At 35.5% G+C, this 14,570-nt stretch overlaps 1 protein-coding gene across 1 annotated transcript; it reads right to left on the bottom strand.

The window, feature by feature from the left end:
- Positions 1-12,427: 12,427 nt before the first annotated feature.
- Positions 12,428-14,287, bottom strand: LOC125590626. Its single transcript, XM_048764260.1, has 2 exons — positions 13,275-14,287; positions 12,428-13,121 (listed from the first exon to the last, which is right to left on the bottom strand). Exons 1-2 carry the CDS (start codon positions 14,285-14,287, stop codon positions 12,428-12,430), a joined length of 1,707 nt encoding a protein of 568 aa, XP_048620217.1.
- Between the last annotated feature and the right edge of the window lie 283 nt (positions 14,288-14,570).

The following is a 14,570-nucleotide window of genomic DNA, read 5'->3' as shown; positions in this document are numbered from 1 at the left end:
TTTTAAATAAAATATATTATTAAAATGTAATCTTAAAAAAAATACTTAAGAACTTTTTAGATATCTTATTTTAAAAATATTAAAATAATTGGTTAGATATGATATATATTTAATAACAAGTAAGTTAGTTATATGAGAAATAATAGGAAGTTAAATTAATGTAATGGTCTTTTTTTTTTGTCGTCAACTTATACTGACTCATACTGACTCTGTTAACCAAACCGGGTGATCTGCATCCATGTGAACGAAAAAATACAGTTGCTTTCTAACACTGCGTGCTAGTCTATCCGCCTTTGAATTTTGCGTCTTTGGTACATAGATAATCTCTGATCGGGTGAAACTCTCTTTCAGGATCTTGACATCTTCCAAATAATTTGCAAAAGCTGGTCATTCTTCTGGTTCCGAAACCATCTTCACCAATTGAGAACAATCCATAGCAAACGTAACCTGATATTGAAGTAATTAAATTCCTCATACATTCCATTGTCCAGAGTAGCGCTTCCATCTCCGCATGAAGGGGAGAGAGACTAGCCCTAACATTCCTCGTCCCCAACAATCCATCAAATCCTTCTAAGGTGCTGAACCAACCTTGTCCTGAAAAGGTATCACCCTCTTTCCATGAGCCATCCGAAAAACATCATCTTCATGGAATTGACGGCAGGATCGTATTTACTATTTGTGGTATTGTCCTTGTTCATTCAATTTTTTTGCCTTAGCTCACAGTGTTGATTCTGTTTCTGCCAATTTAAGCGTTTTCCAAAGGATCCATATCCAGATTACTGAAAACTTTATTATTCCTAGCTTTCCAGATGTACTATAGTATCCATGCAAACTGATGATCTTCCATTTGCGGGAAAACTCTCCAGAGCAGATGATCCATGTTTGTGAAGAAAGAACTTGTTGGAAAAATAGCTGGATTTGATGGTATCTTCGAAAGAACCCAAACCTGGATTGCTGGAGGACATTCAAAAAACACATGGTTTATGGATTCCTCCTGGGCTCCACATCTTCTACAACAAATACCCCCTTGTATCCCCCTTGCTTGTAAATTCTTCTTCACTGCCATACATCCTATTTGTAAGTAGATAAAAGTTATTTCTATTTTAATATTGTTGATTCTAAAAACAAAATAAACCTATCTAAAATACATAACAAAACGTGCTCATATGTATTTAACTATACTAGAAGATCTTCCGGGCTACGCCCGGATTTTTCCTATAATATGAATAAATTGAATGAAACTTGCGTATTTTTAATTTGTGATAGTAATTTTTGGTGAAATTGTATTGTAACTCTTTTTATATGTAAAGAAAAATAACTAACAAAAATTGTTGGATGAGCTTATACATAAATTAAAGAGTAATACATAATTTGGTGGGACAGGAGTAAAAGGAGTAGGAAGAGGTTGAGCTTTTATTTTTTTTTTCTCTATGGCTTGGATTTGTCTTGATGGATTTGTTTTGTTGAAAACGTGAATTGCGCTTGGTTCATTCCATTGTTGACATGGTATTCGCCCTTTGTAGTGCTTGACGTATTTGATTGAGCGGTCAAAGTAAAATCTTGTTGCTAGTGAGGAAGCAAGTTCAAGTTTTCCTGCAGTAGTGAGTATTTAAATTATTTGTATGAACAATGGATTAAATATAAATCACTTTACCTTTAGATTGTCTTGGGATGATGCTTGTGAAGATAGCAACTTGAAATTTCTGATCTTTCTTACTCTGAAGAAACCTACAATCTGATGCTTGTTTGTTCCACAGTATGAGCTTAACCATTGTGGAACTGAAGTGGAATTGAATTTATGATTAGAAGTTTTCAGACAGAAATATTTTATTTGGTTAGAATTACCTGTTTAGCAGTATACCAATTATGAGTTTGGAGGTGGATTCTGGATTGTGTGGTTTTAAGTCTTGGATCATACGTATTTGCCCGACAACATCTGCGCATTGTTGATCATTTAGTTTGATAATAATTTGAATTCTGAAGATAAGAATGATAGTGTAATGAATGATTTACCTGGTAGGTAGTAATTGTCAGTGGTCAAACGTAGGAGATGGTTGTAGTTTTGAGGAGAGAACCTGCAGACAGGGAAGCTCTGATCGGTGTCCTTGATTTTTGTCACTGTTGTTTGGTGGGTGAACTGAATGAAATATGGGTGTGTGGTGAATTTATGTTTTCGTAAATTTGGTAGGACTGTAAATTTCAAAATTTCATAAATATCTCCTTCCGTTAGAATGTGTTTCTTTTCTGGCAGATTATCTGTTGGGAGCCTACCCTCAAATATGTGTCCCTGGGTGTGTATGAAATTGTTAGTGTAGATACAAAGGGGAAAACATTAATGTTCACGGAAGTTAAACTTAATTACTTGGGGGGTGAAGCATATGAAACCAATGGGGATCTGGTTTATTGGTTGGTTTATGATGTGCCACACACGGCTTATACGAACTGAGATAGGTTGCTGTGAGATGCCTTCACGAAGTGGATAATTTTCTCCATGAATATAACGCGGTGGATATGCCATTGTACTGTGTTGAGGAAAAATGATTTTACATATTTCTGGTTATTGTTCTTTTTTTTACTAAAATTATATTTCCCTAACTATGAAACAGTTGTACAAAATCTAATAAAATCATAATTATGCTTAACAAATAAGTATTAATATATTTGTAAAATGTTTAAATCTTATACATAACATAACCGAATTAATAAAAATATTTTTTAATTTTTGGTGGTATTATTCATTGAGATAGGGGGTGGGATTTGTTGAGCGAACTTATGATCATAAAATGTAGTTACCTTGGTGTGTATTATCAACTTGCGCCTAGGGCTTAGTATTTTGTTGGTAAGTAAGTGATCTAATAAGGTATATTGTGGGTTAATGTATTAATAATTTACTTATGTAATTGATTGTGTTTCTAACAGAAAAGCTGACAAATTTATGGAATTTTAGGAATGAGAGTAAAGACACCTACCGTTATGAGAAAGATATAATTATAAATCTTGATTTATTATGGGCCTTTTTTGGTGTATTCGTATATTCTTTTTGTTTTGGTTTTGTAGTGATTTTTCTTTTGCCATTGTGTGCTTAGCAAGTGATGGAATGCTAGTGGATAGTTGAGACACACATGCGTTCATGGACGTGGTATTAATATTATGCTCTATATGAAAATGTGTTCATGATATTATAACTATTCGCTAGGTCTCTTGGTACGTATAATCTATGGTCTATCACATGCAGATAATTATTTGCTTAGGATGAAACATGATAAGAAAGTAGGACAACTTTTCTCCCAAACAGATGACAACTTGGTTAAAAAGGGTTTGGATTTCATGTGCGTTAAGCAAGTGGTAACCTGCATATTGGGCAGGTTAGGTTGATTCTGATCCAGTCCAGAATGCAATGGTGATGAAGAAGCTGGTTTCGTTTTGTAAGCAAGAGCCAGAGCAAAAATTGGGCGTGCGTCCATCGTTAAGGTTTTGGAGCAGTTATTTGTTGTCGTCGGAGACGGTCGTTTATATATTGTTTCGGGAATCTACGTTGGGTGAAGGCCAGAAGACAGTTGCTAACAACGTATTAACTATGGTTTCAGTTACTACTCGTGAGCTGAATAGTTCGTGATCTATTGTTGCTACGTAATGGAAAGAGAGTGTTTATAATTTTGTTTCTACATATGTTCGAATGGGCCATTGCTCGGCGGGCCTCGTTATTTAATTGTGTTGAGATGGAGTTATATATTTAGAATTAAAAGTTCGGGCAACTACCCACCATTAGAATCTTTAGTAATATAATAATGATTTTTTTTTTTTGAATAGTTAAAGATTCTAATCATAATTGTAGGTTTAATGGTGTTATCCAATATGGAGTTCTTAGATATATATATATATATATATATTTTGAATTAAATCTTAGAAATTAAAAATTATCAAATTAAAAATTAAAAATTTTCATTTATTGAATGATTAAATGTAAACATACAATAATTAAACATCTTCATCATTATCAAAGTTGTTCCAAATATTATGAATCATGGTTAGAGTTAAAAAAAAAATTACTAATCAGGTTTATGGATCATGGTTAGAGTTAAAAAAAAGAATACTAATCAGGTTTATGAATCATGGTTAGAAACAGACAACGCATGACTCTCCAACATGGAAATACAAAAGAAATACAGAAAAAAAAACCTCTGACTTGGTCCAGTCCCGAACCAATTCCCATACGCCAGCACATTAAGGACTTGGTCTTTCTTCTCCTTAATTAAGGATTCATCCTTAACTTTCCCGTTTTTTTAATGTTTTTTTAATCCTAAAACACTAAGGATTCACGCTAAAGATTAGCTAAAATCCAGCGTTGCACATGCTCTTACGTCTGCCTGAGCTATGAAGCTGCTGCTTCTTTAAAGTTTGATTGTTTTAATAGGACTAAGCTTACCTTTTGCTTTTCAGTACTGTTTAGTTGATATAAATAAAAGCATTCAAAATAATTTACTTTTAACATATATACAATTTTTTTAGAAGAACCGGCTATTTCAAATAAATTTGCTATTATGAAATGGTGTTTATGCGGAGGCGAGTTCAATTAAACAAATGGCCTCTTACTCTCGGTCCAAATGAAACTGGTCAACAATAGTTTTTAAAATGTTTACACAAACCTTATAAGTATTGTTAAGTGGATTATTTGAAAACATTATCTTCTCATGCATATTATATTTGTGACAAAATATTGATTCTTTTGACTGATATGAAGTATAAGAAAGCAGTAAAAACAGCGCATAAAACAAAAAAGCGGAAATCATAGATAAGATGGTGTACTTATTGAGGCAGAGGGATATAGATGTGATTGGACTTTTCGAGATAGAGAGGCTAAAATTATTTTAAAATAATTCAGTGAACATAATTTAGAAATAGAAATTTGTTATGAATCATGATGTTGATGCCTAGACCATACAAGTTTAAGACTAGAGTCCATTGGGGATTTACATCCAGCCACATGGAAGACCCATTCAACCTTAGTCTTTATGAGTTTGACTATGTCATTATGTAGAGTATCTTTGTAATCAATTCTCCTTTTGACTCCACCTTGTATGAACCACTATATATAGTGGTGTAAGCAATAAGAAATATACAACACATTCTCACAAATCTTCTCTCAAATCTTAACACGTTATCAGCACGAGACTCTCTCCACCTGAGCAATCCCATCCGCCGGCGATCATCTCTTTTCCGGCCATCTCTTCCGGCCCTCAGCCTTGCTCCGCCGGCCAAGTCTATTCCTCTCACGGTTTTCCGGCCAGCTCCTCCACCTCTCTCTCAACCAGCTCATCCGCGGATCATCTCTCTCAACCAGCTCATCCATTCAGATCAATTTGGTGTTTTCTAAAAGGTAAACTAATCTATCCATAAAATCTAAGAACACCACATATCTGAATCCTGATTATTAGATCTATTTGAATCATAAAACTTATAAAAATCTATAGATCTAAAATTATCACAAATATTAATCTTGAATCTAAGATCTATATGAATCTTGATTCTAAAATTATTTGAATCTCTAAAGATCTAAGAATCTCTAAAAACTTATAAAACTTATTAATAATCTAAGATCTATATGAATCTTGTTTCTAAGAACTATTTGAAATTATAAAAGATATTAGAGAAAATCATAAACCCCTTTTAGCTAGCAAGCCTTAAAATCGGTTCCCCTTTCTCCTATTTTGATCCGGCCTTAAATCCGGATTGACTAAAGGATTGAAACCCATAATCTTTGTTTGGCCGTATTACCGGCTGTATAGCCGGATGAATAAGCTGGCCATCAAAATCTTAATCCCATTCGATGTGCTTACCGATCCAAATCGGCCCTTATCCACATCAAAATCTCAAATCCCCTTGTTTGTTTTATAACCGGATATGTATCTTGATGGCCATTATACATATCAATTCCCTAAATCCTTTTTGCTTGATTTTTATCAATCCCCTAAACTCTAAGCAATAATCGGCTGAACCCCTAAATCCAAATCCGGCCATGATTTTTTTTCCGGCCATGACCTTTTCCGGCCACAATCTTTTCAGCCATAATCTTTCAGTCAAACCCAAAGATATCAAAACTTAAATCCTAATCAATGCATATCTTTGACCATTGATGTTTTATATTGTAACTGATCAAAATTTAAAACTTTTATGATTGTTTTAAATGCATATCTTTGACTAGGTAGTATTTATCAAAATATTATAACATATAGTCTTGATTTAAATAGTTATGACATAGGCTAAAATAAATACTAAGTTGAAATCATTTGATCACATAGTTGTTTGTCAAAATTTATCTAAATCTAAACCGGCCTTGAAATCGGTTCATTATAGTTTGAAAAATGATATAAATTTATCTTGATCTAAAAACCAACCTTGAAAACTGATTTTGTGATGATTGAATTATATACTGATCATATATACATACCTGATAGCATCTATTAGATCAAACATGGATTAGTAAATTGTTAGATCATACACATATCATGAACTGATCATTTCCATGCATCCGCTTGTCATATAGTTTTATTAAAACTGAGCATGCATACATATAATAGATCATTCTAATCATGGGGCATTTAAAATAAAATCTAAATTGATTCATATTGCTTGCATCTAATTAGATTAAATCGGTTATTTTTAAAGTTAAGCATGTTTGTTTAATTTGAAAACATAAACCAGCTTTGAAACCGATTGATTGAAAATCTAATTGAATTTGTTCTAGACATATCCTGAAAATTATAAAATTTTCTTGTCTTGGTTTACCCTGTAAAAGGGGGAAGGAATCGGTTTTTGCTTTATGATCTTTGAAAACCAAATATCCTCATGCATTAGGAATCACATATAGATTGTTTAAGTCCAATGCTTAGTTCTGAACATGCATTCAGCTATTTCTTGATCCATGCATTTGCTTGATTTCATCCATCTTGCTTGATCTCATTTAATAAAATGATGATTGATCCTTATTCAAATTCTAAAGGGCCTTAATACCCTATATATATAATCAATCCAATTTGAATTATAATTAAAAGGATTACTAGATGCAATGATCAATTGATCATTCTCATACTAAGATTGCTTAAGCAAATAGATTATATGATTTGGGGGAAAGCCTTATTGAAATCATATACATTGATTTATTCTATTGCTTACATAGAATTCTGAGTGCTTGAATTACTCGTTAAATATTCAGATGTCGAGATTTGAACCCTCAGATTACTCTGCCCTAAATCTCTCTGGAGATAATTACCTAGAATGGGTAAAGAATACTCTTGTTGCCCTGAGATCCAGAGGACTCGGACAATGCATCAATGAGTACAATGATATCATTGACAGTGAAAGGCATAGAGCTATAACGATTATTCGTTATCATCTCACTGAGGAATTAAGAGACATGTATCTCCATGTTGAGGATCCTTGTGACCTTTGGTTACAGTTAAGGAAAAGGTTCAAACCGGTATCGTGGCAAAAGGCCAACCATGAATGGGAGATCCTCAGATTCCAGGATTTTGAATCCGTGGACAAATATAATTCTGCTCTGATGGATATTGCTTATAGTCTTGAACTATGTGGTGAAAGGATAACACATTATTCTTTATTATATAAGACCTACTCCACATTCCATCCAAAGGATGTGCTGTTGCTACACACGGCTAAGAAGTTCACCACTTATAATGACCTTTTGTCATATCTTTTGGCTTCTGAACAAAGAAAGCAGAAAATCAAAGATACCATCAACAGATTTGACAAGCTTCAGAAAAGATACATTGAGCTAAAGAATAATGAGATGAGGCCTCCTATAGCTGATGAAGCTGAAGTTGAGCGCCATATGGCAACACATGCATTGTGAAGGCCATATTATATAATTGTCTTTTGACATTCTCATTTTCATGTTTCCTGAGTTTATGTTTCATGAATTGCTTTGATACTTTGCTTTATACACGACTTCATTAATAAAATGAATTACTTTGAGTTCATCATTATCTTATTCAAACTGTTGTTTGATAAGAAACTATATCTATATGCCTTTATTGTGCCAAGATAAATATGATTGAGGATTAATACCCCAACTCACTTTTCCAAAGAGTTCAAAGAAGCCTTTGACAAATGGCACGACATGCTCTGCCATCCAGGCTCAGTTATAAAATACTCTTGAACTCAACTGGACATTCCTTGAAAGAAAGGAAAAGAAGCTCGACCAAGGCTTTGCCTAAATGGCATTATATTCACCCTATAAGGTCCATTGAATTAAGAAGAAAAAATGGTTTCCAACAATGGACAAAAGAAAATAAGAGTACCTAAATTAAAATCGCCTAAGTGGTCGAGACTACATTCTCTATTGATCTAGTGATCAATATGATATTAGGCAAATAGCCAGGGCAATCATGTTTGATTAACCCATGAAATTTATCACTTAGATGGCATTACCATACTTAGCCATTCGGATTATGATGCAAATATTTAAAAGGGCACAAATGTTATCCCATAAGATCTCACGTGTGTGCAATATATCTATGCACAAGGGAATTTATTGTCCCAAGCACCACGAATTTGAGTATGTTCATGAGGGGGAGTGAGGACAAATCCCATGATACATGACCATACTAAAATCCATGGTCCACAACCATATTACATATTGGTTGAATTTGAAATAAAGACCATTACCTATAAGGTTCAAATTCTAAAAGTCCATATGCTTAGGGACACCATGAGTTATAAAAGAATGAACCTGCATCAGGCCATAGTAATTATATCAGGCCATATAAGTGATCATAGATATTCCCACCTCAGACTGATACGGGTCATGAGTCCAGACATATATCATCTTAAGATATTATGAAAGAATCCACCACAAATATATGTGCCATCTAAGATCATGTGATCTTAGAATCTCATAAAGAGGATTGGGAATATATGTTGGATATATATTATGAATATACTTTCTCCATAAGTTTAAAAGAAACCTTGAGCCAAAATGGGTGATCTAATTATAGACCAAGGAACAAGGATTACATAAGGTTTATGAATCCGAATATCCAACAATGAAAGGAGAAAAGTAATAAGCTGGTATAAAGAATGATAAAGAATGGTATCTACCATCTGGTATCAACCATCAATGTCTTGGCAAAGATCCTCGGACTAGAAAATAATTTATAGACGTCCATATGCTACAATGATAGCAAAATAAAATGCCAGACACATTGACCCGAGAGAAAGAATGACTATGTCATCCCAGCTTAGCACCACACGGTTTTGATGTCTTAAAGACACAACCAAGTTGCTACAAAGTCTATATAAGATAGACCAAATAAATGTTCCAAATAAAGTTCCATAAATTCTAAGGAACCTCGGAAAGAAAGAAAGGTGCATGAGATAAAATCCGAGTTTTATTAAAGGAAACCATTCCAGACATTGAGATATAAGGCTGGCCAGCTGAACAACTAGGTACCATACCATATAGCTTGGGACGCCAAGTTATAAGGTTATTAAGGTCCTAGATAATGAAATCTCAAATTGATTTATACCATGTCTGGAACTAAAAGGAACTATATATATATATATATAAGTGTGTCGACACATACATTCATAGAAAATGCGCAAGTATGTAGCACATGAATACAAAGATATGTATCGAGGATCATAAACCCACACAAGAGTACTCATAATGAATAATGAAAGAAACGTGGGGTTTAAAGTGATATATAAAAGGCGTATTGTATTGGCCATGAATATGTAAACGCCATATGATGCCCAGTGAATATATAAATCCTGAAAGAAGGATAAATCGTGAGACAGACCGGGAAAGGTCTATATAATCCAATGTGGTGGATACTACTACATATTTCACTACATATGATGTCTGGAAGAAATTCAAAAGATGTAGTATGCTATATATGACTCACTGGATGATGATGATAATATTATTGGTACCAAAAGGTTTACCAAACGGTATTGAGCTCAGAATCAAAAGATGAGAAAAGAAGTTCTCTTGAACAGCATTTTCCTAAAGTTGTTCATGGACTGAATTAAATTACTACATGTAAGCAAGTGAAGAGTTCTATAAGAACAATTCAAATCAGTCCATAGAGGAATTTTAAATTCCTTGTGTTTTATACTAACCAGCCTAAGATAGGTTAAATGGTTATTCATTAAACCTTAGAAAAGGTTATAGACCATCACCACAAATTAGCCAAATTTTGGTAATACTTATGGTTGGTCGAATTCTCAGCATGAACCAACCAAGCTGTGGTATGAATGAATAAGCTATCATAAAGATAAGCTATAAGATCGAAGTTCATCTTTGAACAAAAGGTATAGGACCACATTATGCGTCCATATGCGACCCAACGGGTCCGACCATCATATATGAAGATAATGCAGCTTGCATTGCTCAACTCAAAGATGGGTATATCAAAGGTGACCGAACCAAACATATTCTACCCAAGTTCTTCTTTACCCATGAGTTGCAGAAAGCGGGAGAGGACAACGTCCTTCAGATCCGGTCTAGTGAAAACTCAGCCGACCTCTTCACCAAATCATTGCCCTCTTGCACATTCAGGAAGTTCACGCAACAAGATTGGCACGCGTAGACTCAAGGACCTTCAGTGATGTCCAAATCAGGGGGAGTAATGTGTGTTGTACTCTTTTTCCTTTCTCTGGTTTCCCTTTTTACCACATTGGGTTTTGGGTTTTTCGGGAGAGGTTTTAATGAGGCAACATTAGCATGTTACAAACCCTATATGGTTATGGCATCAAAGGGGGAGTGTTATAAATCATGATGTGGATGGTCCATAACCTAGACCATACAAGTTCAAGACTAGAGTCCATTGGGAGTTTACATCCAGCCACATGGAAGACCCATTCAACCTTAGTCTTTATGAGTTTGACCATGTCATTATGTAGAGTATCTTTGTAATCAATTCTCCCTTTGACTCCACCTTGTATGAACCACTATATATAGTGGTGTAAGCAATAAGAAATATACAACACATTCTCACAAATCTTCTCTCAAATCTTAACAAAATCAATTTATTTAATTAATAGAATACGTTGACGTACTTGGTAGTAGTGAGATGTCCATCATCAGGGAAGGAGTTTTAACTTTGATTTATTCTGTTGATAGATAGAATACTGAGTATCAGATAAATATGAATTATTAGTTAAATAAATATAAATACATGTTGGATGAGATTTTGAATTTAAAATTTTACTTACCCCCATGGGAGCGAAGGCGGCTGAAGATTTCTTTGTAGACTATGTTCTTCACTTTTCGTGGGTGTGAATCTTCGCCTTTGATGATTTTTAGTCCTGTTTTGCTTGTTACACGTGAGAGGGCCACATAGAGTTGACCATGTGTAAAGACCGGTCTGGGTAGATATAGGATAACTTCTTTTAAAATTTGCCCCTGACTTTTGTTGATTGTCATTGCATAACACAATCTGATAAGGAACTGTCGTCGACGTAAAGTGAACGGTAGCTTTGTTTAAGCACTCGTTCCCCAACGTGGGCTAGGATCATATGGGTACCATTACACAATCCTTTTTTTAATTTATGTTTCGCAGAAGCATGATTGGGGCCCCAGCTTTGAGAGTGATCTTATGAGAAGACAATCCTGGAAATTCCATGGAATTGAGATACTCAATCGCGTATAATGTATCATTTTGATCGGACTGAGTATCATAAATCTCAAAGCTATCATAACTGTAGTAGTCTCTTGACTCCCCGTCAGTTTTGGAGATTGTATAAGCATTGATTTCATCGACTGTATCATTTCGGGGTGTAAGTATAGTTCTATCAGTGTAAGAACTCTGGGAGGCTTTTATTTCGTTGACATCTCCATATGCGACATCGATAACTTATTTTAAAGAGTCATCCTTAGACTCTTGGACCAATGAGTTGTCGAGAATTATCAATTGTTCATGGTAGTAATCATCCTCATCTTCTTCTACCGATTCTAGACGACCTTCCCCGACCTTGAGAAGCCACTCAGAGAATTCTTTCTCGTCCTGATTGATTCACATATTTATTTTTAAAGCGAACTTGTGGCAGATATTCCATAGATATGAATGACTTATTGAAGCTAGGACAGTATCAGCTCTACTACCTTGTGGAATTACTCGTAAGATCTGTCTAAAATCACCACCTAGCAAAACTGTCTTGCCGCCGAAAGTTTGATCCTTCGCAGGTGGATTTTTCATAGACATTATGTCCTTCAACGTTTTGTCTAGTGCTTCAAAAGCATGCTTATGTGTCATAGGTGCCTCGTCCCAAATTATGAGGTCTGTTTTCTAAATTAGTTCGGCCAGCATTGTACCTGGTTTGATGTTGCATAGCTTGTCTGCGGAAAGCTTCAAAGGAATATTGAAGCGAGAATGAACTGTCATCCCGTTAGGTAGTAGTAATGCGGCTATTCCTGAAGAAGAAACCGGCATAATGATTTGTTTTCTGGAGCGAAGTCTGGATATAATGGCTTGATATAGAAATGTTTTCCATGTGCCTCCTGCGCCATATACAAAGAATAATTTTCCATCTTTTTATCAACAGAGTCTAAGACTGATTCGTAAATCGCACGCTGATCAGCATTAAGTAAGTTGTACTGCGTGTCATGTCTTAGTGTTTCCTCAGCAACATCGTAATCCATTTCTTGGTTCCACAAACTGTTCCCTAATTCTTTTAGCAAAACTAGTTTGATCTTTGGCATCTCCTTAATATCATCTAATGAGCGATCATGCATGCACATCAACTTTTCCACTTCGATTAACGTGTATTGCTCAAGGGTCTCATCGTCCAGTTCCAGATTTGTGTGACCTAAGAGTCGTTGCCTCTTGTAAAGTATGTCCTCGCTCATTGATTTCCATGAGTGTTCCCATAGTTTTTCAGGGCTCGCAACGAAGCAATTGTTTAGGAATAAGACAAACATATCGCGGAGTTGGAATGGGGTAGCCGTTCTAGCACCCTCAGTCATACTCTCAAGCCATTCAACATCATTATCCAAATAGCCTCTTGCGTGGCAAACCGATTTGAAGTCAGGGTATTTCACATCGTTAAAGGTTTTTAGCTCGTCATAACTTCTAGGACCCTTAATCTTGTTTATGAGGATCCTTAGATAATAACGATCACCAGCTGATGGATGGACGGCTACAATCCTCCCAATGGTTTATCCTTTCTTGCGTTCGGACCATACTTTGGTACTGTTGTTTCATACGAAATATTCTGGTATTTGCACATAAGTTAATGTTCGTGCAAACTCTGACCTTCTGCATAAGACCATCCATTCAATGAACATCGTCTTCTCAATACCTGGCTTGCGGATCACACGGCCGAGGTTATCAGTTGATTTAATTGTGATGTTATGTTCACCTTCTAAGTGAAAGATAAGCTTCTCAACTGATGGCTTTCTTTTGTGTATGTGGAATGCGAAAGTCCGCCACATAGACTCACAAGTTGATAAATACCGAGCATCGACGTAGTCTTGGATCTCATTCCGTTGCTTAATAACTCTTTCAATTGGTTCTCCAGAAGCCACTAAGTCAGGTGCAGTTGCCGTATTTCCCCTTTCAATAACTGCGGATGCTCTATCAACACCTTTGGTTATATACTTGAATAAGTACTTCACTGCGCTTGTACGATTACACCATTCCACATTAATATGAGCTTCGTACTTCTTTAGGAGCTTAACGTTATGAGGTACAACAAAAGTATTGTTTAGAATTACCCCATCCTTTACCACATACGCATTTTCATTCCGGCGGCGACGATATAATACATACCCTGATTTGTCAATCGAAGTATTGTCATTATACGGGCGAGGATACTTTTTCGTGCACACATTATTCTCCATACATGGTGACTTCGGATTAATAACACCACATGGGTCATGGATCATGTGTTTTGTTACTAAATTGTAAGCCTCTGGGTCCTCTCCTTTGTTTGGGAGCTCGGCTGAAATAATATCATCTACTTCCTCTGCACTTGGTGTTCTGGAAGATCTTCCAAACCACAATAATATATGTGCATGGGGGAGCCCTCTGTTTTGAAACTCTATCATGTGGAGAGCTGTTGTGTATGGCTTGAAGAAAATTCCTTTTTTGAAATCCTCAAGTAGCTGATCTAACTTCATTTTAAAGACTCGACATTCAATGTCCGGTCTATCATTGGGAGAGTCTCCACCATATCTATCAAGATGATCTTTAATCTCTCTCCAATTAGGATTGGCCGTCATTGTGATAAACAAATCTGGATTCCCATATTCTCTGCAAATAGCCATCGCATCATGGTATTTCTCAACTAAGTATCAGGGCCCACCGGTGAAACTTGGCGGCAGTATGAACCGTTGACCAATAATTTTAGCATCAATGTCACCCTTGCTAACATCATCGAGTACATTATTGTAGAGTTCGACTCTTAGGACATCTTGATTATTCCTCGTCCACCTTAACCGATCTTCCTCAATTGCCGTATAAACGTCCACAACATATTGATGGAGGAGACGGCCGCCTTTAATCAATGTCATCCCCTGGTTAAGACGTGTTTGTATCTGAGCAGCGTAG

The sequence above is a fragment of the Brassica napus genome, chromosome C7 (assembly GCF_020379485.1).
Source record: "Brassica napus cultivar Da-Ae chromosome C7, Da-Ae, whole genome shotgun sequence".
NCBI lineage: Eukaryota > Viridiplantae > Streptophyta > Magnoliopsida > Brassicales > Brassicaceae > Brassica > Brassica napus.
The sequence above is the reverse complement of the archived record's forward strand: the minus strand, read 5'-3'. Positions and strand labels throughout refer to the sequence as shown.